This window comes from Saccopteryx bilineata, chromosome 3, assembly GCF_036850765.1.
Source record: "Saccopteryx bilineata isolate mSacBil1 chromosome 3, mSacBil1_pri_phased_curated, whole genome shotgun sequence".
NCBI lineage: Eukaryota > Metazoa > Chordata > Mammalia > Chiroptera > Emballonuridae > Saccopteryx > Saccopteryx bilineata.
Window position 1 is genome coordinate 9183274 of NC_089492.1, and position 27743 is coordinate 9211016.

The 27743-nt window shown below is 48.5% G+C and overlaps 2 protein-coding genes across 2 annotated transcripts in view; both read left to right on the forward strand.

Moving 5' to 3' along the window:
- Nucleotides 1-2598, forward strand: part of LOC136329724 (gasdermin-C-like) — a 29895-nt gene extending 27297 nt beyond the window's left edge. Inside the window, exons 13-15 of the mRNA XM_066266386.1 lie at nt 1121-1320; nt 1443-1583; nt 2479-2598. Of these exons, the coding sequence (XP_066122483.1) occupies nt 1121-1320; nt 1443-1583; nt 2479-2598 (461 nt within the window). The remainder of the gene's footprint in view (nt 1-1120; nt 1321-1442; nt 1584-2478) is intronic.
- Nucleotides 569-27743, forward strand: LOC136329725 (gasdermin-C-like). Its single transcript, XM_066266387.1, has 18 exons — nt 569-1606; nt 3249-3466; nt 4127-4310; nt 6281-6449; nt 9259-9370; nt 11328-11375; nt 11634-11657; nt 11893-11925; nt 12511-12537; nt 14161-14208; nt 17305-17376; nt 18900-18929; nt 19170-19199; nt 19554-19580; nt 20434-20570; nt 20880-21009; nt 21456-21529; nt 22200-27743. Exons 2-18 carry the CDS (start codon nt 3253-3255, stop codon nt 22476-22478), a joined length of 1638 nt encoding a protein of 545 aa, XP_066122484.1. The 5' UTR covers nt 569-1606; nt 3249-3252; the 3' UTR covers nt 22479-27743.

Sequence of the window (27743 nt, forward strand, 5' to 3'; positions counted from 1 at the left end):
GAATGGAAAACTAGTAGAGAATATTCAAGAAAATAACATGTGCTGGGCAGTGGCCATTGTGAGGTTCAGGTCCAGGGCCCTTAAGCAAAACCCCTCAACTAGCCAGGTTCAACTTGAAGTGACCTGCTGCCGGGGCAGTCCCTGTAAGTGTCCACCTGAGCCAACCTGACTGATATGCCGCCTGCCGCAGCCAGCCTCCTGCTAGTGCAGATCCTCTCAGCCCCGTAATTCCTCACCAGCACTGACCTCTAGCCAGACTGTTCACTGACCCTGTAAATGCTTAACTCCTCAGCTTTCACTCGGGGCCGACACCATTCTGGACTCAGCCCATGTGTTCGCAGACACATAAACAAAGTTCTTATTAAACTCATCAGGTCTTCTACATCCCTCCTTTGGCGACCTAATGGCCATCGCCATCTCAGTCTCCACTGAAATCCTAAGTACAGTGACGTCGCTGACTCTGGGCCACCACGCCAGGCATGGAGAGCTCCCCGTGACGTCGCAGCCACAGGAGACTGCTGTGTGAGGTGTGTCAGGGGGAGGCCGTGGGTGCTGTCTACCCGCTTCAGGAGGGAGATGGAGTGTGTTCTCAGGGTCCCCACATTGCTGCTTCCCCAACAAGAGGCTGTTCTCGGTGTAGGAGGACCAGGGTGCTTCTCTGCTGCTGCACGTTTGCTGCTCCGGACTGTCCCGTTTACATCCCTCAGGGAGGATGTCGGGGCTCCAGGAGGGAGAGCCAGGGAATGGGACAGGGAAGCTGCAGGCTGTTCATGATCATCTTGGTTCTAAGCTAAGATGAACCCAAACCCCTCAGGCTTCCCTGGACTCACATAACTCATCCGAAACAGCTCAGATGAGTTCTCTTAGGCTTCTAGAATGTCCAGGAGTCAGGGCAGGGCCCTCAGAATGCTGGCGTGTTGCACAGTGCTATTTGTGAAAACAGTGTTGTGTGCTGAGCCTTTAAGAGGGTGCCTGATTCTGGAGTCCTCTCCCAGAATCCCCTCCTTTTCCGCCTAGATGTGATTTGGGCACCACTTCCTGGCTCTGGGGCTCTGGGCTGGGACGTTGGTTTGTGGTTTAGTCCCCGCCCTTCTCCGGCATATACGGACCCCCATTCCAGCAGCTGAGACGGATCTCAGCCACCAGCTCCAGGAGCAGGGACAGCTGTTTCAAGGTTCCGCTCTTCCAGCCAGTCTAGACTTGAAGTTGTTTCTTTTCGAGTCCCTGGTGTCCAGACATCTCTTCAGCCAGCCTGCAGCTGCTTGTTCAGGTCGATTTCTCCCTAGTTTACCTGTCACCCCAGCGTGGTCCCGGGAGGAGGTGAGTGTAGCCCCCTATCTCCGTCACCCTGCATCTGACCTGGGAGCTGAGATTGCCAGACCCAGACCTCAGCCCAGACCTGGTCCTCTGGGGGAGACCGGGCCTCCTGTCGTATTTCCCAGGACATTGCTCTGCAAAGCGGGTCAGGGACCTGCTGCCGGAAAGAAACCCCGACGGGCAGAGCACAGCTCTCTGATCTCTGGAGCGAGTCTGACCTGCGGCGTCTGGAGGCTGGACGAGCCCGCTCATCGGGACCTTTCCCTGTGAGACACACACATACAGCCTGGTGAGTTCTACCCGGGACCAGGGGTGAACAAGAAGAGAGGGCGCTGTGGTCAGAGACAGCGATGTTCAGAGTAGGGTTGTGAGACGAGCAGAGGGGTTTCTGGTTTGTTCTAGCTTGACACCCACCCCCAAAGTTAGCACTTCTCCCCGAGTCCTCCCTGCTAAGGATGAGTTCTGGTAGCAACGTGCCTCCCTGGAAGGCTAAGGGGTGTGTCTGTGATACAGTTTTCTTCCACCCATTTTAACCCTTTTCCTTTTGGCAACCGTAATCCTATTCTCTGTGTCTATGGTTTGTTTCTGCTTTGTTTTTAGCCATTTGATTCCCCCCCCCCCCCAGATTCCACATATAAATGTAATCATATGGCACTTGTCTTTCTCAGCCTGACTTATGTCACACAACATCATCTATCCAGGTCCCTCCATGCTGTCGTGCGTGTCAAGAGTTCCTTCTTTTTATGGCGGAGCAATGCTGCACACTCACCTGTCCATTACAAACACCTGTCCTCAGAGTCTTCGGCCCTGCCGATCCACCTCGGGGTTCTGGGTGGGGTCAGAGGCGGATTTAATGGAGGGCGCACTGGGCACGTGCCCTGGGTCGCGACTTCTGAAGGGCCCTGCAAAATCGCAACATGACATTTTTTTCTATTGGAAGGGGCCCTATATTTCTTCAGCGCCCAGAGCCTCAAACGACCTTACTCTGCCTCTGGGTGGGCTGGCAAAGAAGCAGGGCTCTTAGGAGCATCCTGCGCGGCTGGGGAGCCGGTGCTCACTTCCCCGTGGGAGAAACCCTGGGTCGAGGGGTTTGTGTCGCCTGCACTGTGCTGCCTTGGGAGGAAGGGGTGTGGGGTGACTGTGCACGGCCTCACCCCTCAGTGCCCCCATTCCTGGGTGTTGACTCACACGGAGTGCTGGGACCTCTGCCAGGCTCTGGCCCCCACAGCGGTGCACTTGTCCACGGTGGTCGTCAACACCGGTGCCTCTGTGGGCGGATGAGGGCTGAAGAGGCCTGTCTGCCATCTTGCTGACGTCATTCTTTGAAATTGAAAGCATTTCAAAGCTGAGTGAGTGTCACACTCTTCCCACTCAGGGGAAATGAGGCACTTGATAGTTTTCTGGTGAAGGATGGTCCACTCAGCACAACAATGCAGGCTTCTGGGGTGTTATCTCACCATCTCCGCCCATACTGGGGGGCTGCCCTCCTGTTTCATTTCAGCTACAGCAAGACTGTACAAAATCTTCGACAGCACGGGCTTTGCCACCTTGAACACAGGTGACCCACACACATAAAATGCCGTTCCCTTGTTGGGGTGGTGATTAAGTTGTATGTTTGGTCAGCTGTAACTTAAGTGGCATAAGAAAGTGTGTAATTTTAATTTATGGGACAGCACTGACCTCCTCAATGTCACTTCCAACCAATTAAACAAGGGCTTACAGATCCCCTGACCTGGCAGGGATTCCCAGACTAGGGCTTCCCAGCTGACATGGGGACCGTTTGCACACGCATGCTCCTCCTGTGTAGAGAGGACAAAACCTATGAAATATTCAAGTCACTGTCAGCTCTTTCTGCATGGCACATGAAAACTCATTGAATCTCATCTGTAAGACCCACCTGGTCTTAGTACTTCTCTTCTCTCTGCTGCTAGCAACATGCCTTCCATGTTTGAGAGAGCTACCAAGGAGTTGGTCAAAGAGATTGGAGACGAAGAACTCAGGCCTGTCAAATGCTTGCTGAGTGCCACCAAAATACGTCGCTTTACTCTAGTACAGAGGAAGAAGTCTCGCTCACTGTTCTGGGAACTTCCTGACATTCCACTTGACATCTCCCTCTTGCACATCCTCGAACCAAGTTCTCCGGTCCCAGGTATTGTCAGCCAGGGGCGTAGGAGGCCCGGGCTGCAAACAGGGGTCAGAGAGCAGGGGTACAGAATGCAAGACATTCTGAGACCCCCACACAGGGGGCCCTCAGGATTTACCTCGTCTATGGACAATGGGCAAGGAACTAAGAGTATCTCAGACGTTACTAATTATGATCCCAGGTTCATTTAATACTGACAGCAGCCTCGTAGGCAAAAAATATGATCCCCATTTTACATAAGAGTAAAAGCTTATAAAAGAATTTGTTCGTAGTTACATACCTGGGAACTGGGAGGAGTTGGATCAAACCCAAGTCAGTCTGGCTCCAAGTCCCAAACATTTACTGCTTGTGAGCCCCTCTCCTGGGGCTGACCCTGTGCCTGGAGAGATGATGATGTGGGTCTCCTGGACACAGGTGCAAGTGACACCATCATTTCTCAGGTGTAGGACATTATCTCTGTCATCCAGCCCCTGGGTGGACACAAACACTGTCCTCAGTGGTAATGTACACTCACAGGATGAATTGATGAGTCAGCTTTCTGGCTGAGAGACTCAGTTGAGTAGGAGGGTGGGGCAATGAGGGCTCAATCTTTCCGTCTCCATCCATCTCCCAGCTGGTCCTGAGGGAATTCCAGGCTAACGTTCAGCCCACCTTGTCTGGTTCCAGATGCTGCTGTGAAAGCTCCCGTCCTCTTCAGTGACACTGTGGTCAAGAAGCAGCAGGCGGGTGGCAGTGTGAATGCTGGGGCAGATGTGAGCTTCTCGGGGGAGGCCACTCAGTGCCAAGGGTCCTCCTTTGAGTATCAGATTGTCAGCACCCCATATGAAACGTGGACAGAACTTCAGAAGAGGTGAGGACACAGGAGGGGAAGGAGCTGGTCAACAGCCCCCAAGCGGTGCTGTCCCTGTGGGCAAGGGGGTGTCTGATAGACTTTGTTCCTGAGGCTCAGAATGAAGAGAATGGCATGTTTGATCGTACTGCTCTTCTGGGCATTCATTCATTCACTAATGGTTATTAGTGATCTAATACATATTTATTAAAGCTGCAATTCTCCATTACTATGCTATTTTGAGGTGAGAATAGAGTAATGCTAAGACAGATAAAAATTCCTGTCCTAAAACATACATAGTGTGGCAGGAGACATGCAGCGAGTGTGAAAAGTATGAATTTAAGTGAGACAAAGGCTCTGAAATCTTTGATTAATAAAGTTTACCCATTGTCCTAGGATTTAGTTGAACTCAGTGCTTGTGGGAAATGACAGATCTTCAAATATCCTGTAAGGACTCAATAAAGAACTGATGTCCTTACACCCTTTAGAAACAGAAATTTCAATTTAAATACTATTTCTGTCAATGCGGAATTGCTAAAGTAAACAACCAGTCAGAATCACAGGCTAATTAGAGGATGAAAAGTAATTAAGAGGACAAGGCACATTTTCGGTATTTCTGATGTCCTGTAAGTCTCCTACTGGAACTAATATTAACAAAGACTGTTTATACTATAAAGCATATGTGGATTCTTTTAGGTGTAGGAAAATAATATTTTTCCTGGAAATTCCTTCAGCAGTTGAAGAGCCTCCAATTTCATCAATTCATTTTATTATCTAGAAATAGATAATTTAATTTCTAACAATATTTAATATGTAGCATTTAATATCTAGCAATAGTTTTAGAAAAAGAAATAAGAAGGCAAGTAGATACTTTTAACAAATGGATTTGGGCAGGGCATGTGTTTCCCCTGAAGGTAGTTACAGGTCCTGATGGGAGCTCTGAGGGTAGTTACTGGTTTGAGAAGGAGGGCTGGATGGAGGGCACTCTGTTTGGGTCTCTGTGGAGCTGAGGGCTGAACTCTGTCCTGAGAATAAAAGACTCAAAGAGCAGGAGGAAGGAGTCCAGGTGACGGTTTCAGCCCGGGGGGATGGGGCGGAGCTTGGCATTTTCAGGAGCAGCAGGAATCAGGGAGGTGGAGCTTAGTGAGCCAGGATGAAGGGGACAGAGGTGAGTTTGGAGGTGAGTAAATGTCAGATGACATCACATCTTAGAGACACAGAAAGAGGCTTCACTTCCCCCCAAAGATAACGGGGAAACCCACACTGGAGGCCCAGTGTCCTTCGTCATTGGAAAGCAACTTAGGGGTCTCAGAATCCCACGAGGTTGTTACCCAGGGTGCCACCCCAGGGGGGCTGTCAGTGGAACCAGAGTTGAGTCTCAGGACAGAAATGGAGATGAAATCTGCCCTCAGTGCTTCAAACCCCTCCCTGCCCCTCCCAGACCTGTATCTTCAGTCAGCCCTGCAGCCACCTACCAACAGCTCATCTATAAACTCCCCATGTGCCTGTCATGAAAAACCACCCAGAATCTTCCTGCTCCACCGTACTGATCCACGTGCTCCCCCCACCCTGACTGAGCCCCTGGACCGTGTGGATGAGGGATTCCCCAGCTCTGACAGCAGGGCTTCCTGAGGACTCTGGTCACTGAGGACCCGTCTCCTTCCTGCCTCTTCACGTGAGAGGCCCTCGCATGGACATCTGACCTCCCTCCCAACAGGACCAGTATAATTTTGGAAAATGCAGACACCATTCACCAATGGCATGCACTGTCTCCTTCCCACATCCCATCAGAAATGGGGCCCCTCTACCCCACTTAGCAAAGAGGTTTTTCTTTCCATGTAACTTAACCACATGCCAATATTATTCTACCCATAGAGGGAACTCCTGTCAAAGTCCAAAGTCTCTGTACCCTTCCTGGTCCTGAGGGGGAGGGTACCCCAGGGTGACCTGAGAGGACGCCTCTTCCCACTCTGACCCTCCCCTCTCCCCAGGAAACTGAGGGACCCAGAGCCATCATTTCTGGGGCAGTGCCGAAGAGTAGAGATGAACCTGTATGTGGTGACGGAGACCGTGGAACTGCTCAACAGTCCTGAGCTGAAGGATCTCAGCAGTGGGAGTATCCTGGGGAGATTCTGCATTCCCCTGAATGTTTTTTTCAAGGTATGAGACGGGGACACCTATCGATATAATAGGAACTAGATTGAATTATGTGGTATGACACCTGCTTTAGGTGAGTGATGGACTCTGGCAAATCTGAAGGGGTGGCTGCCGCACTGTGTCCATGTTTAGTTTACATGGGAGGAGATGAGGGACCACTCACAGCATCCTCAGCGGTGATGGACCCTGCATGCTGTGACGTCCTGGGCAGAGTGATAGAAGGGGTGAGATGTAAATAACCTCATGCTCATGGATTTATATAACTCACTCACTCACTCACTCACTCACTCACTCACTCACAATAACAAGCTAATTTACTTCTTTTTATGTAAGCAAATTAATTTATCATATAGTTTGTGTTATAATATACTTTTATAAAATATAGTTTATGTGTCATTTGTCCTCACTTGGATAATTTCTAAATCTCAAGGAACAAAAGTGAATTGTGTACTAATTTCCCCAAGTTCATTGATTTCACCTGAAGGATGAAAGTTTGAACCACGTAATACACTGTTCTGTCAAAAGGACATACCGACTTCAGCGTTGTGTTCCCATCTGCTGGGGTTGGTGACCCGGACTTCCTGAGAGTTCGTGTCCTCTCACCCGGGGCTACTGCTCAGCTGTGTCCAGGTCCTCTGTCAGTGTTCACAGCCAGCACAGTGCTAAACGGTGGCCGTGGGCTCTGGTGTCATTAGAGTTGACATGTCCCCCTTGCTTCATGGTGCATAGTTTTGTTTCAGTCCATCAGACAAAAGGTCTGTAAGGAAACGGAGGATGACAGCACCATACAGACTAGGAACTCTGGTCCATAACAGACATCACAGAACATGCTGCAGAGATCATACACCTTCTACCCCACACACAGCACGTTCTCCAGGACAGCTCACCTGAGGCCCCCTGGTCAGTCTTTCCAAATTTACTGACTGAAAGTCCACCAGGTGTGTTTTCTGGCCACAGGGGAATGAAACTAGAGATCAAGAACAAGGGGAAAACTATCTAATTCACAAATACATGGACACTAAAAAATACACTGTTGACCCTCCAGTGGGTCAAAGAGGATACTTCAAGGGATGTCAGAATATATCTCAAGACAAATGAAAATGAAAACACAATACAATTCAGTACAATTAAAAATGGGCAAGACAGCACATTTTTTGTCGTGCTTTTTTATTTTATTATCCACAATAGAAATGAAATGGAAGAATTACTTAATAATAAACATAAAATTCAAATACCTTATCGATTAGAAGAATTTTTTTCAATTTATTTATTTTAGCAAGAGAGAGAGAGAGAGAGAGAGAGAGAGAGAGAAACGGGAACATTGAGCTCTTCCTGTATGTGTCCTGTCTGGGGATCGAACTGGCGACCTCTGAACTTCGTGATGACGCTCTAACCTACTGAGCTGTCCTGCCTGAGTACTTATCCTTTTTTTGCAGAAATAAAATCCGTCTTGCATTTCTAGTAAGATGTGGAGTCGTACTTGTATTCTCAAATACCTTATTGTCATGTTTCTGTTGAACAAGGTACAAATTCATACAGTAAAAAAGAAAATTGTAGAAACAGTAGCAAATAAGAAATGCTTGACTTTTTTCAGTATTTCCAGACTTTTCATATGTTTTCTTTATCTGCAGTTAGAATACATAGGTTTGAGATTTTAAATTTATTTTTATTCACCTTACTTGGCGTTCTCTGAGCTTCCTGAATCTATGGTTGGTGTCTGACATCATTGGAAGGAAATACTCAGTTATTATTGCTTGACATAGTTTTTCTGTTCCTTTCTCTCCTCTCCAGTTGTTGTTCCATGTGTATTACCACGTTTGTAGTTGTCCCACAGTTCTTGTATATTAAGTTTTATTTTTAAGTAAGTTTTTTCTCTTTGCTTTTGAGTACAGAGATTTCTACTGAGAGATCTTCCAGTGCAGAGGTGTTTATTACACTTGTGTCCAGTCTACTAATGAGCTGATCAAGGCATTCTTTATTTCTGTTGTAGTATTTTGAATCTCTCTAGCATTTATTTTTAATTTCTTCTTAGAACTTCCATGTTTTTGCTTACATTTCTGATCTGCTCTTGTATTTTGTCTATGTTTTCCATCAGATCTCTTAGGATATTAGTCACAGTGGTTTAATATTCCCTGTCTAACAATTCCAGCGTCTATGTTATATCTGAGTCTGACTCTCAGTTTGTTGTGTCTCTTTAACCTGTTGTTTGTTGCCTTTGAATATGCCTTGTAATTAGTTGTTGTTGAAAAGCTGTATGTGTTATATATGGTAGAAGGTACTCCAGTAGATCAGCCTCTAGTGATATGGTGGTATGATGTATGAGGAGGAAAGTATTCTGTCGTCCTTCCATAGATCCCAGTTTTTGTTTCAGTGAGCCAGTGCCCCTGGGCTGTGAACTCACCAGAGCCTCTCAGTATCTCTCCCGCCTTGGATAGGACAGGACAGTTAGAGGGACACGGGTTGGATATGTCCCTGGCCCTGCATGGAGGGTAGAACAGGCTGGAGTGGGGCGTTTCCCTTTTATCTATTGCTTCAGCTCTTATAATGTGTAGGAAAATGGAACCCCCATCATCAAAAAGAGAAAGGGACTAGATATACTTGAATCTGAAAAAACTCAAATGATTGCAATATCAACCTGAGACTGAGGGATGTGAAGGTAAATATGGGGAAACAGGGAAAGAGCAGGAACTAGAGATCAGGAGCCGGGTGGGTGAGGGAGGGGCTGCTGACTCCTTTTCTCATGAATTTCCAGGGTGTTTGACATTTAAAACCACACGCATGTATGACAGTGTTACCTGGTTTCTGTCCCCAGGGTGAAGGACAGGGAGAGGGTCGCAAAGTGAGAGAGAAGAAGCTGACGGTGCCGCAGGGCTCGGTGGTGGCCTACAAGAGGAAGCAGCTGCTGCTGCAGGGGAAGCGCTGGGGTAAGCGGAAGGTCAGGAGGCAGTTGGGGACTGGGGTCCACTTCTTGGGGAAGAGACGTGGTAAGGGAAAGGGCATCATCGGGCAACCTGGCTTCTCCACCAGCTCAGAGAGAGGAGCAGCATTTCTCAGCTGTCCAGGACACACACACCCCACCACCACTGCCACTTCCAAGGAGGACCCCACTGAAATGTTGTCCTGGGGGGTAAAGAGACGGTGTCCTACATGGAGAGGGAGAAGAGGGGTGCCTATCGCAGGGGTGTCCTTAGCACTGGGAGAAGTATGATATAATCCCAACAACATCTGATCAAGGTCCCACCACTGTCAGCAGCTCACCTGGGACAGCCAGAGAGCCCTCCCTGGTTGCCCATAATCCCCTAATAAAGACCATGAAATATCAGCACATTCGGCAACAATAGGATGGACACAGTTTTTTAACCATGGGATGCAGAATTGTATCTACATCTATCTTTCCCTCACTAACATCAAAATACACTGTTCCCTCAACACACTCATGTGCGCGCGCGCGCCCGCGCACACACAGACACACACACACACACACACACACACACACACACACACACACACACACACACACACACACACTGTTCCCTATAGCATCCTTGCTGTAACATCTGGTCAAAGAAGTATCCTGGCATCAATAACTTCCTGCCAGTGACAATAGACGGAGTGGGGTTGAACTGTCCAATCTGGTGAGGTCACTGGCTGGACTAATCTTCAGAAATTTGTTTTATAAGCGTTGACAAGTGAGAACTAAATGGAGTTGGATTGGAAAAGCTCATCTCTCAGCAGTGACTGCACGTCATGTTCGGTCCACTAGGGGGCGCATGGGTCTTGTTCCCTTGTCTGCTTCCACAATTAGAACCAAAGTGTGACTGGAAGAAATGTTTACAAAGAGGGGCCCACTGCAATAAACGTTTCATTTTCATGAACTAATTTCACCCTCAATATAAAATCAGAGAATAAAATAATGTGAAGAACAGTTCAGTAATTTGACATAGCACTTGCTGTGTGACTATGGAGAAGATCAGAATCCCTCTGTCCCCATCTGATCTATGAATGGAAACGAGCCCTCTCCCCAGAGCTGAAGGACATAAATGTCAGGCAAAGTGGCTGAGCCACATCCACCTTCACTCTCTCCAGTTCTCCTGGGTCCTTCCCATGACCTGACCACAGAGTCAGGTCTCTGCCGTCTCATAACCCCTCACCTGAGTGTCCTCTTCCCACAGTCTGTCCCCTGACAGCCCACTTCCATAGAGAATCATCCACACTCTACTCCCCCCTCCCTGGCGTCGACCCCTGACCCACTGCAGTTCGTCCTCCAGGGAATTTCCTCCCCGTGGTCATCATCAAGCACACCTGACCACGCCCTCCTTGGAGCTCCTCCCCCTGGACACTGCAGCACCGTGATGGATGGGGTCTCCTTCTATGGGGCTGCTTCCACTCTGTCTCCTTCCTTCATGGCTCCTGTCCTCTGTCACACACTTAGATCTGATATTAGCCAAGTTTCAGAACCCTGAACTTTCTCTACATGAAATGTGAGATCGCCCAGGGAGAGGGCAGGACTGGGAGCAGACATGGGAGGGCGGGGCCACCAGCAGGTGAGACAAAGGGCAGCAGGAAGGACCCATGTCCTTCCCTGGTGAGGGCAGCTCAGCAGTGAGGGATTAGAGAGCATCGCCGTGACCCTATGGCCTTATTGAAAACGCAGCTTCTAGCTTCCTGTTCAGGTAGCCCGATTCAGAAGTGAGTGAGGTCAGGGATCCTGGGTTGCACAAGCATCCCCGGTGACTCTGATGCAAGGTGTCCCTGGGCCACCCAGAGAGAAGCTGGGACACCTGGCCTGGAGGAGGAAGTGTGAGGGGCACAGGTGCGGGGATTTGAGAGACTCCTGCAGGGATAAACTGGGCTCTGCTGACCGGGCTTCTTCCCACCCAGGCCTTGATCACATTGCAGAGGATGAAAAGCAGACAACCTTTTCAGATGGTGAGTTTGGCAGGTTCTCTGCCCCTGGTGAGCTTTGGCCCCCTTGGACACCCATTAAAAGCCTGCTGGGGGCTCTGCTCCATAATACCTAATGTAAAACTTCCCCAGCTGGGCTTCTGGCCACAGGAAGAGCACCTGTCTCCTCTGAGTACTGGGATAGGAGTGTGTGTGTGTGCGTGTGTGTGTGTGTGTGTGTGTGTGTGTTTGCAGAATACAAGCGGAGCCTTTGTGAATGATCACTTCTGTTTCTCTTTCTAGACAATGATCCAATACTCCTCCAAAGTGAGTGGATAACTAAAGAGCCAGGAATGTGGGATGTGATCCCTCCACGAGGCCTCATGTAGCACCACGGACACCCACATGTTTGCCTCTTGCCTTTAGTGGAGCCACTGGGCTCTGGTCCCACAGGCAAAGGCCATGGTGGATGAAAAGGAGGGTTGGGGAGTTGGGAGATGGTGGAGAAACCTAAAGTCTTCAGGGAGTAACCCTAGGGTGGGGAATTTCATTTCTCTTCTAGGCTGTCCCAGTAGGGCGCCAAGGCACTCAGCAGGTGAGTGTGCGTTCACTGGGGTGGGGGATGGATCCTAAGTGTTCTCATCTGGAGAGCGGGGCAGAGTTTTCAAGGAGCATCTGGAAGGGTCAGGAATGTTTGGAGAGGTGGAGGGAGGGACTAGGATGGAGAAGGAAGAAGGTACCTTATTTCCCCATGTATAAGATGCACCGTTTTTGGAAAAATTGAGGGTCTCAAAACTGGGTGCATCTTATACAGTGGTTTTAGATTTTTTTACTTGCATTTTCCACTTTTTGCACTTGTTTTTGCGCTCGTGGTTGAAGGCAGTGATTTGTAATCAGACACAGGTGAGGACAAGCTCATGGATGGGAGTTTTGACAAAGATGATGAGTTGTATGAATTTTATGATGAATAAAACATGAGTTCAATAACTTTATGTAATACATTTTTTTCAAAGTTTGGGCCCCCAAATCAAGACGCATCATATACATGAGAGTGTCTTATAGATGGGGAAGCATGGTAGGAATAGGGACGAGGTAGTAGAGGGCAGAGTCCTCAGACGTGTCTGTAAAGCAAATCCGGGGGACGAGGAAAGAAAGTGACCACTTGTCTTTCTGTTTCTAGAAAAAGCGTGGGACCACAGTTTGTTAGGTAAGTTTTTACTAAGAGGCACCGAGCATGATGGGTAGGAAACGGCAAAGCTCAGAACGCAAATTGAAGGTGTCCAAGCATCTCAGAAAACTGAGCTTTACTTTCAGATATACACTTCGGTTCCTCCCCATTTTTCATTCATTCATTCATTCATTCATTCATTCATTCATGCATGCATGCATGCAACAAGCAGCTCAGGGTCACTGGTACTCCCAAGCCAAAAGTTGAGTCCCAGGTGAGGTCAGATTGAAACAACTGGGGTTCACCTCTTCAGAGATCAAAAGATGTTCTCACCAGATATGACAACTCTTTTCCATCTCTTTCTCTCTTTCTTTCTCTCTCTGTCACATAAACACACACACAGCTCCCAATAAAATCCTCTCTGAAACCTCTTGTTAGTGACAGTGGATAGAATGAGGCTTAACTCTTCAATATTGTGGGGTCAGTGGTTACACTCCATCTTCAAATATATGTTTTATACATGTTGACAAGTGAGAACTAAATGGAGTTAGACTCAAAAGGCTCACCTCTCAGCAGTGTCTGCAGGTCATGTCCTGTCCACTAGGGGGCGTGTGGAACTGTCTGTTTCCATAATTCGGACCTAAGGGTGACTGGAAGGAACCTTACAAAGAGGGCCGGGTGCAGTAAACCTCACACTTCCGTGAACTAATTTCATTCTCATAAGAAATTGGAGAAAAAATAATGTGAAGAACAGATCAATAATTTGACGTAGCCTTGCTGTGTGACTATGGAGATCAGAATTCCTCTGTCCCCATCTGATCTATGAATGGAAACGAGCCCTTCTCCCCAGAGCTGAGGGACATAAATGTCAGGCAAAGTGGCTGAGCCACGTCCACCTTCACTCTCTCCAGTTCTCCTGGGTCCTTCCCATGACCTGACCACAGGGTCAGGACTCTGCTGTCTCATAACCCCTCACCCGAGTGTCCTCTTCCCACAGTCTGTCCCCTGACAGCCCACTTCCATAGAGAATAGTTCACACTCTGCTCACTCCCTCGTGACATCCACCCCTGACCCACTGCAGTCCATCCTCCAGGGAATTTCCTCCACGTGATCATCATCAAGCACACCTGACCACGCCCTCTTTGGAGCTCCTCCCCCTGGACACTGTGGCACCGTGATGGATGGGTCTTCTTCTATGGGGCTGCTTCCACTCTGTCTCCTTCCCTTATGGCTCCTGTCCTGTCACACACTTAGATCTGATATTAGCCAAGTTTCAGAACCCTGAACTTTCTCTACAGGAAATGTGAGATCGCCCAGGGAGAGGGCAGGACTGGGAGCAGACACGGGAGGGCGGGGCCTCCAGCAGGTGAGACAAAGGGCAGCAGGAAGGACCCATGTCCTTCCCTGGTGAGGGCAGCTCTGCAGTGAGGGATTAGAGAGCATCACCGTCACCCCAGGGGCTTATTGAAAATGTAGGTTCTAGCTTCCTATTCAGGGAGCCCTATTCAGAAGACAGGGAGTGAGTTTAAGGTTCTGATGCGAGGGGTCCCCAGGCCATCTGGAGAGGAGCTGGGACATCTGTCCTGGAGGAGGTCTTAGAGGCTGGAGAGGGACCAGCAGGAATAAACTGGGCTCTGCTGACCTGGACTTTTTTCCACCCAGGCATTCTTCGCATTCCTGGAAGAGATATAATGAAAATGTCTTTACCAGGTGAGTTGAACAGGTTCTCTGCTTAAACCTCAGGCCCCACTCAACTCTGACCCCCTGAAGACCCTCATCAGCACCCTGCTGGGGGCTCAGCCAAAACAAGCCCAGAGATAAACTTTCTCCAGCCAGGGGCCTCCAGCAAGTCCTTGTTTCCCCTGATGTGACACAGACACAGGCATCTGGTCACAGGGAAAGCACTTACCTCTTTTGAGTCCTGGGTCAGAAGTGTGTGTGTGTGTGTGTGTGTGTGTGTGAGTGTGAGTGTAGTGGTGACTGAACCATTGTGAATGGTCAGTTTGGTTTCTCTTTCCAGGGTACAGGCCCAAACCACTGAAGAAGATATTTTCCTTTGGAGGTAAAATATATACGTCCAAAATCATTTGTTTGATAGTTAGAAAGTATAGAGCTGCACTCTTGTCTAAGGAGGCAGGCGTGCCCTGAGGCCAGCGTGGGCTCCATTGTGCTTCCCAAGTGAGCGGGTGACTTTAGAACCAGGACATTGGGATGTAGTCACAACTGAAACCCCACATGGTTGCCTTGGTGTCCTCACCCTAGCCGATGGTCTCTGGTCCCCTTTGCCAAGGGAAGGGGTGGATGGAGAAGAGGAGCAGAGAATAGGGTCAGAATGTAGAGAAACCAAGTGTTCAGAGACTCACTCTTTGTGGAGAATTTCATTTCTCTTCCAGACAGCACAAGACTTTCAATCGACCCAAGGCTTGTGTGTGTGTGCTGGGGTTGGGGCGGGCTCCTGATTGTCCTCATCCGGTGAGCAGGGCACCTTTGCCACCATGGCCCCGGTCAGGCCATAGTTTCTGTGAGTTAGGAAAATTTAGGGAGGGTCAGAAAGGGTCAGAAAAAGTCAGGGAGGGTTGCGAGGTGACAGTATGGATCACGAAGGGTGAGAAGGGAGGGAAGGAAAAGACCATAATGGAGCAGGAAGAGGTTTAGTAAGTGGTGTACCCAACCCTCGGAAGTATTTCTAAAGCAAAATTAGAGGATGAGGAAACGAGTCTTTCTCCATCAGAATTAATGAATGGACTCCTTTCTCAAGGTAAGTGTTTACTGAGAGGGACCGTGAGGGCTGCTGGGTAGGAAAGGGCAAAGCTCAAAACCCAAATTGGAGGTTTCTGAGCACCTCAGAACCCTGAGCTTTACTTCCAGATTCTCACTTTGGTCAGCCCCACTATTCATTCATTCATTCATTCATTCATTCATTCATTCTCTCAATGATTTCTTCATTTGTGGGTGCATGCAACAACCAGCTCAAGGTCCTTGGCCCCATTCTGCCCAAATGTTGAGTCCCAGGTAGAGGTCAGCCTGATATACCAGGGGTCCAGGTCCTCAGAGATCAAAAGGTTCCCTCACCAGACATAACAAACCTTTTCCTTCTCTCTCTCTCTCTTACTCTCTCCCTCTCTCTTCCTCTCCCCCTCTTTCTCTCTCTTTCACACTCACACAGCTTCTTATGAAATCCTCAATGCAACATCTGGTCCTGGGAGGGTCCTGCTGACAATGACCTTCTGCCAGTGACAGTAGGTAGAATGAGGCTGAACTCTCCAATCTGGTGAGCTCAACTCAATCTTCAAGTATATATTTTGTATGTGTTGACAAGGGTGAACTAAATGGAATTAGACTCTAAAGGCTAACCTCTCAGCAGTGCCTGCACGCTATGCCCTGAGCATTAGGGGGCGCGTGGGGCTTGTCTGTTTCTATAATTGAGGCCTACGGGTCACTGGAAGGAGTCTTACAAAGATGGACCCGGTGCAGTAAACATCACACTTCCATAAACACACCCTGCATAACAAATTGGAAAGAAAAATAATGTGAAGACCAGTTTAATAATTTGACATAGCACTTGCTGTGTGACTATGGAGAAGATCAGAATCCCTCTGTCCCCATCTGATCTATGAATGGAAACGAGCCCTTCTCCCCCCAGAACTGAGGGACATAAATGTCAGGCAAAGTGGCTGAGCCACGTCCACCTTCACTCTCTCCAGTTCTCCTGGGTCCTTCCCATGACCTGACCACAGGGTCTGGTCTCTGCCGTCTCATAACCCCTCACCCGAGTGTCCTCTGCCACAGTCTGCCCCTGACAGCTCACTTCCACAGAGAGTCGTCCACACTCTGCTTCCCCCTCCCTGGCGTCTGCACCTGACCCACTGCGGTCCATCCTCCAGGGAATTTCCTCCACGTGGTCATCATCAAGCAACCTGACCACGCCCTCCTTGGAGCTCCTCCCCCTGGATACTGCAGCATCGTGATGGATGGGTCTCCTTCTATGGGGCTGCTTCCTCTCTGTCTCCTTCCTTCATGGGCTCCTGTCCCTTGTCAAAGACTGAAATCTGATATTAGCCAGGTTTCAGAATCCTGAACTTTCTCTACGTGAAATGTGAGATCGCCCAGGGAGAGGGCAGGACTGGGAGCAGACACGGGAGGGCGGGGCCTCCAGCAGGTGAGACAAAGGGCAGCAGGAAGGATCCATGTCCTTCCCTGGTGAGGGCAGCTCTGCAGTGAGGGATTAGAGAGCATACCCGTCACCCCAGGGGCTTATTGAAAACTCAGGTTCTAGCTTCCTATTCAGGAGCCCGATTCAGAAGTTATGGAGTGAGTTCAGGGGTTCTGGGTTCCACAAGCATCCCCGGTGACTCTGATGCAGGGGACCCTGGGCCACAGAGAGAGAAGCTGTCACCTCTGACCTGGAGGAGGAGGTCACAGAGGCTGCAGGTGGGACTCCAGCAGGAATATTCTGGGTTGTATTGACCTGATGACGTTTTTCCACCCAGACTATCTACATGAGAGAAATAGATAAGCAAAAAGACTTTCCCGAATTGAACGGGTTCTCTGCTTAGACCTCAGGCCCGCTGAGCCCTTAACCCCCATTAGACACTCATTAAAATTGCATCAGGGGCTCAGTTCAGACAGACCCGCAGATAAAGCTTACCCAGCCTGGCTGCCCCAGCACAACCTCCTCTCCCCTGTAGTGACTCTGACACAAGCCCCTGGACAAGGGAAAGCCACTGTGTCCTTCGAGTACTGGGATAGAAATGTCTGTGTGTGCGAGCGCGCATGCGCGTGTGTCGTGGGAGCAGTGATTGACAGTTGTAATCGATATTCTTTTTCTCTTTCCAGAGGATTTTGGGAAGTTCTTGAGCACACCATCTCCCTGTACAGGTAAATATAGACATGTCCAAAATCATTTGTTTGATGGTTAGAAAGTTTATTGATGAAATTGTTATGAACAGCACAGAAACATCTACCTCAGGGAGCTGCACTCTTGTCTAAGGAGGCAGGCGTGCCCTGCGGCGCTGAGGCCAGCACGGGCTCCACTGTGCTCCCCGAGTGAGCGGGTGACTTTAGAACCAGGAACTTGGGAGGTAGTCCCTTCACTTTGCACAGTTGAAACCCCACATGCTTGCCTTGGTGTCCTCACCTGAGCCCCTGGGCTCTGGTCCAGCGGACCAAGGACAGGGGAGGTGGAGTAGAGGGGCTGGGCGTGGCGGGGCAGAATGTATAGAAGCCGAGTCTTCAGAGACCCACTCTTTGTGAAGAATTTCATTTACCTTCAAGGCAGCACAAGACTTTCAATCGACCCAAGGCTTGTGTGTGTGTGCTGGGGTTTGGGCGGGCTCCTGATTGTCCTCATCTGGTGAGCAGAGCCCCTTTGCCACCATGGCCCCGGGTCAGGCCATAGTTTCTGTGAGATAGGAAACTTTAGCGAGGGTCAGAAAGGGTCAGAAAAGGTCAGGGAGGGTTGTGAGGTGACAGTATGAATCATGAAGTGTGAGAAGGGAGGGAAGGACCAGGATGGAGCAGGAAGAGGTTTAGAAAAAGGTGGACACAACCCTCAGAAGTATCTCTAAAGCAAAGATAGGAGATGAGATAGTGAGTCTTTCTCCATTTAGAATTAATGAATGGACTCCTTTTGCAAGGTAAGTATTTCCTGAGAGGGACCGTGAGGCCTGCTGGGTAGGAAACGGCAAAGCTCAGAACCCAAATTGGAGATTTCCAAGCACCTCAGAAAACTGAGCTTTACTTCCAGATTCACACTTTGATCAGCTTCACTTTTCATTCGTTCATTTGTTCGTTCATTCATTCATTCATTCATTCATTCATTCATGGATACATGCAACAACCAGCTCAAGGTCCTTGGCCCCTCCCTGCCCAAATGCTGAGTCCCAGGTGAGGTCAGCCTGCAAAATCTATTCAGGTGGGGGAGGGGTCCTGCTGCCAATAACCTTCTGCCAGTGACAGTAGATAGAATGGGGCTGAACTCTCAGTCTGGCGGGGTCAGTGGCTCCTCTCAATGTTCCAAAATATGTTTATGTGTTGACAAGAGTGAACTAAACGGAGTTAAGACTTGAAAAGCTAACCTCTCAGCAGTGTCTGCACATCATGTCCTGACCACTAGGGGGCGCATGGGACTTGTCTGTTTCCACAATTCGCTCCTAAGGGTGACTGGAAGGAACCTTTAGAAAGAGGAACCCAGAGCACAGGTATATGTTCTCTATCTGGGATCCTCCAGCCAGTTCTCGTCTCCCTTGCTGTGACTGAGACACAGGCCCCTGGTCGGAGGGAAAGCGACTATCTACTTTGAGTACTGCGATAGAAGTGTGTGTGCGTGTGCGCACATGGCAGGTGGGGGGTGGGGTGGAAACTAAGCCATTGTGAGTGAGCACTTCTGTTTCTCTCTCCAGGGCAACAGTCAGAGGAATGTCTCTCTCCAAGTGAGTGGGTGACTTTAGAGCCAGGAACTTGGGACGTGTTCCCTCCATGAAGCCCCAGTTGGCGCAACTGAAATGTCACGTGACTACCTTCACCATCCTCAGCCGAGCACTGGGCTCTGGCAGCCCAGGCAGAGGGTCAGGGTGGATGGCGGAGACCGGGTCGGGAGTAGGACTGACTGCAGGGAAATGGAAAGTCTTCAGAGACTCACTCTCAGGTAGGGAATTCCACTTCTCTTCTAGGTTTCCAAAATCTCTCCTTCCACCCAAGAGGTGAGTGTGTTTGCTGGGGTTGGGGGTGGTGCTAACTGCCCTCATCTGGGCAGCAGCGCAGAGTGCCCCTGCCTGTGCCACTGTGGCACCTGAGCCTGCATAGTTCCTGCGGGATGGGAAGGGTCAGAAGGGTGGAATGGGTCGGCATGTGTTGGGAAGAGACAGGAAAGTCCGGAAGGGTTGAGAAGAGACAAGAATGGTCTAGAAGGGACAGGAGGGATGAAGGATGGTCTGGGATGGAGCAGGAAGAGGTTAATCAAGGGAGAAGGCTGTATGGGCAGAAACCTCAGAAGTGCTTCTGAAGCAAATTTGGGAATCAGCAAGGGACCTGCCCACTTGCCTTTCTCTTTCTAGAGAGAACACCGGAGCCTGTCTGTCTAGGTGAGTGTTTACTAAGGGGACCTGAGGGCTGCTGGGTAGGACACAGCACAGCTCAGACCCAGATGGGAGATGTTGAAGCATCTCAGAACACTGAGCTTCACTCCCAAATCACACCTTAGTCAGCCCACTTTTCCTTCATTCATTCAGTCATACATTTGTTTGTTCATTTAATCATTTCATTTGTTCACTTGTTTATTAGTAGTCTTATAACTAATGTCATTGAAGAGCCAATGGGCTACCAGTCCTATGCTGGGCACTGGCGAAAGGGCCGTGATGAACTGAAATGCCTTCTGCCTGGTGCTTCCCTTAGGGACTTCTCACTCTCAGAATATCACCTTGTGGTCACCTCTGGTGTCCTAGCAGAAGCAGAGAGCCCTCAACATTTACTCCTTGTTTAATTTTTTATAGACTCTGAAGATACAGTCACAACTGCATGTAGTAACAGCACTTTATGTCTGTAAATTTATATAAATGTCGTGACACCCTCATTTTCTAGTCCCATGCTGCACTCCCCAGCATTCTCACCTCTGCTGTCCCATAGAGTCCATAGTGTCTCAGACGTGTCCCAGAAATGAGCACCTGGTCTGTTTCTCCCTCTTCCTGTGAGCCCTTCCCAAAGCCCCCTCTCTCCTCCTGCACCCCCTCCCCCCACTCACTCAGCTGAGATGTTCCGTGTCTCCAGCCAATCACGATAGCACGACAGCTCCACCCCAGAGCTCCAATGTGCCATCTACAGAGATGCTTTGGGTCAGAGGCTTAAAGGGAAGGGGCATTTTGCTCGTGTTGTTGGGAAAGGAGTGTTCTAATCTGAGGATTGTCTCTGCTTTCTGTTGGCATTACTGTCCGAGGGCAGACTTCCAGCACCTACAAGAGGAGATTTTCAAGACAATGGAAGGGGCTCAGCTCTCAAAGAACGCTCAAGACACTGTGTTCTCCAACATTCGGGCCATGCTTGGGGACCGAGAGGCTCTTCAGGGCCTCATGGACATGGTGAGGGTCCCACTGCCACCCGAGGCTGATCAAAGTTGTAAACGGGGGGTGTTGTGGAGATCTGGCTGCCAGGATGTATGGGGAAGAGAGGATGGGGGTAATCTTAGGGGGGTGACAGATGTCTGAGATTTTGGACTATGTCCCTATGTCCCATGATCAGGGCGGGTAGTGCCACCCTACAGACTGAGTGTGTTCTGTATCCCCTGGGCGTGCATAGAGCCATTGCCCCTTACTCCTTGGTTAATGACTTTTACACACAGAATTACAATATGTTATATTGTCATTATTAATAATACCTGTCTCCCACAGCTTGAACAGGAACCTTTGGGTCATTTGAGTGGCCCTGGTGGCACCATCCTAAATGAACTGCGAAAGGACTCAAGATATCACTGTGTTTCCTCAAAGGAACTCATTCTTTACCTGCTTGAAGCCATAATGGGTAAGTATCACCTGGAGGAAGAATGTGGGAGTCACATGGTTGGTCCCCCAGAGCCCCCAAAAAGGCGGCATTAGATGCCACCTCATGTAAACCCTTCAAACGTTGTGACCTTTCACCCTCACAGCACACTCCTGTCCCAGGTCAGGAGGGCTCAGGGGACAAACTTGCCCTGTGACACAGGCCTGAGGTCTGGGGAGACTGTCCTCGCTGCCCCTATCATACTATTGGGGTGATGCACCCAGGCTGCGGCCCAGGACCCACCCTCTGCCCGTGCTCTGTGGCGTCCTGGGCACCATCCCAGGAGCAGGAGGATTTCCAGGGCAGGAACTGGGCCTTCAAGTCTAGCGCGTTTTATTCCTCTGCCTTGGAGTTTGCCTCTTAAGGGTCTCTCAGTTCATGTAGAGAGGGTCATCTGACTCTTTCTCCAAATGTCCCCCTGTCCCCAGTGCTGAGTGACATCCAACATGGTCTGCTGGCCTATTCCGTGGAGAAGGAGATCCTCTCCCAGCAGCGGGACCTGGTGAGATTCCCCAGGGCAGCAGCCCGGGAAGCGGGGAGGGAACCAGAGGGAAGAGTGATTCTGAGAGAAGGGGGAGGACTGAGGTGTCTGCTGGGAGGGAGCCGAGACCCCGTGTCGCTCCCGGGAAATCGGGGCTGCGTCTCCCTCTAGAGCCGGCCAGTGCGCATGCGTCTACTTTGAGATGGTCTCAGTTTCCATGGTGACCCCTACAGAGTCCCCTGCCCTAGTTCTGAAACAGCTCTATAGGAATACTGGTTTGGGAGCTCAGGAGATGTGAGCTATACCCTTGCTCTACTCACATGGTTACCGTGTGCAAACTGTATGTGTGCTCTGTCTTCTGGTATGAATATCTAAGTACACGTGTATGTATAGACATATGTGTATACATGTGCATGTTGCACACACGAGAGCACACATGTACAATTCCAAGCACACTGTGTTCTGCAGGGTAAATGTTAGTGTCACTATCAAGTGCTGAGCGACCAGTGCTCAAGCATTTCCCATACGTGTCCATGTCTGTGGTCACACTGATCACAAGGCAGGACCAGGACGTAACTCTAAAGCTCCTGTCCCTGTAGTGTCCCTGCATGACCCCTGGCTTTTGGGACTGAAGGTTCTCTCTTCCTGACCTCAGAGACTGACCTGTCACATGTGTCACTGTTTCTTCAAGGTGCGGAGCATCCTGGAGCCCAACTTCCTTTGCTCTGGGAGCGTCCCCTTCACCCTCAACCCCGAGCTCCTGGCCCCGCTCCAGGAGGATAGTTTGTCCATAACCTATGGCCTGCTGGCCGAGTGTGGCCTGAAGATGGAGCTGAACAGCCCCATGTCAGCCTGGGAGCTGGAAGCCAAGGAGCCCCTGTGCGCCCTGTATGGGGCCCTCTGCATTCTGCAGCATCTGGCTGAGGCCTCAGCGCCCCCTGGTGGGCAGGACTGGGAGTTTGTCCTGTGAGGTCGGAGTCAGTCCTGATCCTGTCTTTTGTTAACAACTCCAAGCTGTTCTCTATATCTGCATGAGTTTGTGTGTGTGTGTGTGTGTTTTAAGAATTCACATGTAAGTAATCCATGGACTTTGTCTTTTTTTGACTTATTTCTCTTAGCATAAGGCCTTCAAAGTTTTTCCAGATGTTCCCAGACTGCCTGCTGGGTGGGGGGAGAATTGGAGGGGGGAACACATGGATGTAGAGAGAACACTGAAGGAGTTTCTCTCATTATCCAGGCCCTCCATTTTATGTTTTAAAAGGTAGGAGCTTGATAATGTGGGTGTTAAGCCCAATCCGGAGGGACCTGGAACATTGAAGACACGAACAAGGTCCGTCGATTACACACCAAAGCTTTATTGTCTACCTTGGCCAAGCGGCAGCAACTCCGACAGAAATCTGAGGGAGAGCGCGCTGGCTCTTAGTTTTACCTAGTTTTTATAGTTTTGTAAGTGGGAAGTACAGAAGCAAAAATTGTAATTAGGAGCCCTTTACCACTATTGGTTATAGTCATATGTCCTTTAACATGATAGGACCATGTTCAATTTGCAAGCCATACATCTTTTTGTATGGAGAAAACAAAATTTACAAATCAACACAATGGTAGAAAGATATCTCTTTACATATTAAAAGGCATTCCTATATTTTCTAGTGTTCATCCGCCATCTCTCTGTCCAGTGTCACACGTATTAACTACATGCATTTATATAGGAGAGGTAGTTTCTGTGGGGACAAATGCCCGCAAATGGCTTATAGTTATAAGAAAAGGTTTATTTTGGCTTTTCTCTTCCTGCAACTGGCTAGCCATTCACCGCTTTCCCCACAGGTGTGGTGGAAATCAGGGAATCCATGTTTTCCTCCCCTTTGCATTTACAATACAATGCCAAGGGCCATCCTGGTCATGCCAATCACACAGTACAGAGACTATTCTCACAATTTCTCTGCACGCCTTAACCCAAATTAATAAAATGTTTTCCAAGCCTCTTAAAATATTAATATTAATTCTGTAGTTTTTGGTACCTTACAACACCTGTGGGTGAAGTGGCTCAGTGGCTCCTCAGTGGGTATATTTAATTCTAGTTTAAATAGATCCCAGGAATACCTTGAGGATGGATATATCTATATATCTATATATATCTAGATATATCTATATATATCTAGATATATGCATATATGCATATATCTAGATATAGATATATGCATACACATATATAAACTCTAGTGTTATCTTTGTGGTTCACCCATTGAATGATAATGACGATTGGCTGTATTTTCTTATGAATTTCCAATTTTTGCCAGGAGGTGGCAGCACTGTCACACAGCCTGAAGCTCAGTGGTAAATGTAAGTCTCCTCTTGCCTGTCTCTGCTCTCCTGCCTCCCCTCCCCCATCTCTTCATTCCTCTCCCTTTGACTTCCTCTGGCTACTTTAACTTGGAGTAGGCTGGGAATAATGGGCCCATGGGCAGAGGGGGTCGACACTGGTTTTTTTTTTAAATATCCTCTAGAACAGTGGTCCCCAACCCCCGGGCTGCAGACTGGTACTGGTCTGTGGGCCATTTGGTACCGGTTCGCAGAGAAAAAATAAATAACTTACATTATTTCCATTTTATTTAAATTTAAGTCTGAACGATGTTTTATTTTTAAAAAATGACCAGATTCCCTCTGTTACATCCATTTAAGACTCACTCTTGACTCTTGTCTCTTAAGTTCAACAATTATATTTAAAAATACCACAGTTTTTATGCCGGTTGCATAATTTTATTTTGTGAATTTATCCGTCCCACCCTAAAGGCCGGTTTGTGAAAATATTTTCTGATATTAAACCAGTCCGTGGCCCAACAAAGCTTGGGGACTACTGCTCTAGAACCTTCCTTTTAAACACAGCGTGGATTGCATTAAATGACTCTCTTACAGAGCTCTGGGAGGAAAGGCCTGAATCCTGGGGGAACGTGGAGCTATTTCCAGGGTTTCAGAAAAGCTCTCACTGGTAAAATGCCCACCGCTTCTGCCGGGATCATTACGGGATCTGTGATGAGTCGGATTGCCCTGTGCTGACAGAGGCACAGGACGATGGAGAGTTCTGAATGTCTGTTCCTAAGCAGGGAGGGGGGGATACATGGCTATGTAAATTCAGCCAAGCTGTGATAAGGTGCCAAAGAACTCTAAAACTTAGTATTGGCAATGCCATTTTCAAGAGGAAAAGTCAGGCTTCTTGCTTCCTTTTTGGTCAAATACATTTGTAAATGATATAGATGTTTGCTCACTTATAGTTTACATTGGGTGTGGGGGACAGGCTGTAAGTAGGCAGGGTCATTATAGCCTAAGGCTTAGTTTCAAAACTAAGCTTTTCCCCACACCTTTGACTGTTGCATGATGTGAGGTGGTGCACTCTCATGAGGAATCCCATTATGCCTCAGATAAGTGACTTTTTTAAAAATTTATTTATTTATTTTGTGACAGAGACAGAGAGGAACAGACAGAGTGGAAGGGAGAGAGATGAGACGCATCAATTCTTGAAGCATCAATTCTTTGTTGTGGCTCCTTAGTTTCTCAGTGATTGCTTTCTCATATGTGCCTTGACCAGGGGGCTACAGCAGACTGAGTGACCCCTTGCTCAAGCCAGCAACCTTGGGTTCAAGCTGGTGAGCCTTGCTCAAACCAGATGAGCCCTCACTCAAAACTGGTGACATTGGGGTCTTGAACTTGGGTCCTCTGTGTCCCAGTCCAACGCTCTATCCACTGCTCCACCTCCTGGTCAGGCGGATTAAAGGTTTTGATTTCTACACTATAAAATGGGGTAGAGGAGCCCATGCTGGGGGAAGGCAGAGAAAGACCACGTGGAGGAGAGGAGAGGCAGCCAAGATGGCGGAGTGCTAAAGGAGAAGCCAGTTTGTGCAGAGTTTATGCAGAGAGAAGGAGATGGGGAACAGAGGTGAATAAGGCTGGTGAGGTACAAACCTTTGATTCTAGGAAACTCGGATAAGTCAGTGGCTTTGAGAGCCCTGAATGAAAAGGGAAGTGTTTTCCCACTGTGTGTATTCCTTGCCTGCTGGGTACTAGCTAGGATTAAAGCTAATGGCCCACCAGTTGTGGATGAAGACTGTAAGGCCTGTAGCCATGGCCAACATCACAGCCGCCTGGCCATGCAGGTTCGCATTTGATTTGGACAGACAGTAATGAGACAATGGAGCCAAGAACTGGGGGCCATTATTTTTAATCCTAGCTTGCACTCAGTGGGAGAGAAATACACACAGTGGGAAAACACTTCCCTTTCCATTCAGGGCTCCCAAAGCCACTGACTTATCCGAGTTTCCTAGAATCAAAGGTTTCTAGCTCACCAGACTTATTCACCTCTGTTCCCCATCTCCTTCTCTCTGCACAAACTCTGCACAAAATGACTTCTCTCCTCCATGTAGCCTTTCTCTGCTCTCCTCCAGCATGGGTTCCTCTGCTCATTCTATCATATAGAAATCAAATCCTTTAATCCAATATACAATCAAGGAAGTCTCTGATACAAAGTCACTTATCTGAGGCATAATGGGATTCCTCATGACAGTGCACCACCCAGATCATACAACAGTCAAGGGTGTGGGGAGAAATTTAGAGTTGAGAAGATCTTAGTATTAAAAGGGTGGGAAAGGCTTAGTCTTAAAACTAAGCGTTAGGCTATAACGACCCTGCCTACGTACAGCCTGTCCCCCACACCCAATGCAAATTATAAGCGAGCAAACCTATATATATTTACAAACTTATTTGACCCACACCCCTGTCCTTTCTGTGGAAATGGAGAGAGAAGACTTCAGGAGCTTCCTGGTTTACAAGGACACATGGGTCATCTAGTCATAATTTAACTATAGTTCTCTGGAAGGACTGAGGCCACTTGCTAGACAACAGAGAAAATAAATGTTATCTGAAAACTTCCTCTTCCCCTTCAATAAGATCCTTTAGGAAACAATGTTTACACATCCTACACTGATTCTAACTCTTCCGCCCCTCCTGGAGTCTGAGAGTGAGGTATACCTCTAGACAAAGGGATCACAAGGCCACTCCCCTTGCCTGAAAAACCTACATATGCTTTCTAATAATCTTCCCTTTTGAACCCCTTTATATGTATAAACCTTGTAAACTAAAGCTAGCCTCATTACTTTTAGCAAAGGTGATTTCCTATTTCCTTATCCTAAGCTAAAACTTTTCACTGTTGTGGCAAGGACCCTAGAAAATTTGGGAATGTCTTTAATATGTAAAACGACATTTATTGCTACTGTGTTGTAAAGCCAGCAGGCAGGCCCAGGGCCACCATTAGAGCTGCCTGGCCCATGCAGGTTCGCATTGGATTTGGACAGTCGGTAAAGAAACAGCGGAGCCAAAAACTGATGGGCCATAGTCTTTAATTCTAGCTTGCATCCGGCGGGCAAGTAAAAATACACACTGGGCTCCAAAACCCAGTCATATTCAATGCTCACAAAGCCACTGACTTATCCGAGTTTCCTAGAATCAAAGGTCTCTAGCTCACCAGACTTATTCACCTCTGTTCCCCATCTCCTTCCTTCTCCAGCGTCAAACTGCACAAACTGGCATCTCACTCAGCACTCCACCAACTTGGCTGCTTCTCCTGGCCTCCTCCACGTGGCCTTTCTCTGCTCTTCTCTGCTCTCTCTTCTAATGATAATCTCAGGAACCAAGAGCACAAACTCTCGTTCCGCCCCCATTTTATATTGTAGCTTCACAACCTCTAATCCAATATACAAAATAGGGAAGTCTCCAATACAAAGTCACTTTTCTGAGGCATGATTGGATTGTACCACCTCACACCAAAAAGGGTGGGACAGGCTTAATCCCAAAACCAAGCCTCAGGCTACAACAATTCTCAACACACATTAATATCACCTGGGCAACGGCCTCTTTAACAAAGTGAGCATAATACATTTTATCTGCCCAACGTGTTAATATGCAAAATGACATTTATCACTATTTTTACCTCGTAAGTTTTAATGTGTAGGAATGTTTTTTCCTTTTAATAGATCCTATAACGTTGGGCAGATAAAATATATTACGCTCACTTTGTTAAAGATGGTGCTGCCCATGTGGAAGCCTGTTGCCCCGGTGATATTAGTTGCCCTTCTTGCTTGGGATGGACGTGATTATATTAATGTGTGTTGGGGATGGGCTGTAAGCAGGCAGGATCCTTATAGCTTAAGGCTTAGTTTTAAGACTAAGCCTTCCCCACCCTTTTTGA

Coding starts and splice junctions, on each gene's coding strand:
- LOC136329725 (XM_066266387.1), top strand. CDS start 3,253: ATGCCTTCCATGTTTGAGAGAGCTACCAAGGAGTTGGTCAAAGAGATT. Junction 11,658..11,892: donor TGATCCAATACTCCTCCAAA/GTGAGTGGATAA, acceptor TTTCTCTTCTAG/GCTGTCCCAGTAGGGCGCCA. Junction 20,571..20,879: donor TTCAGGGCCTCATGGACATG/GTGAGGGTCCCA, acceptor TGTCTCCCACAG/CTTGAACAGGAACCTTTGGG.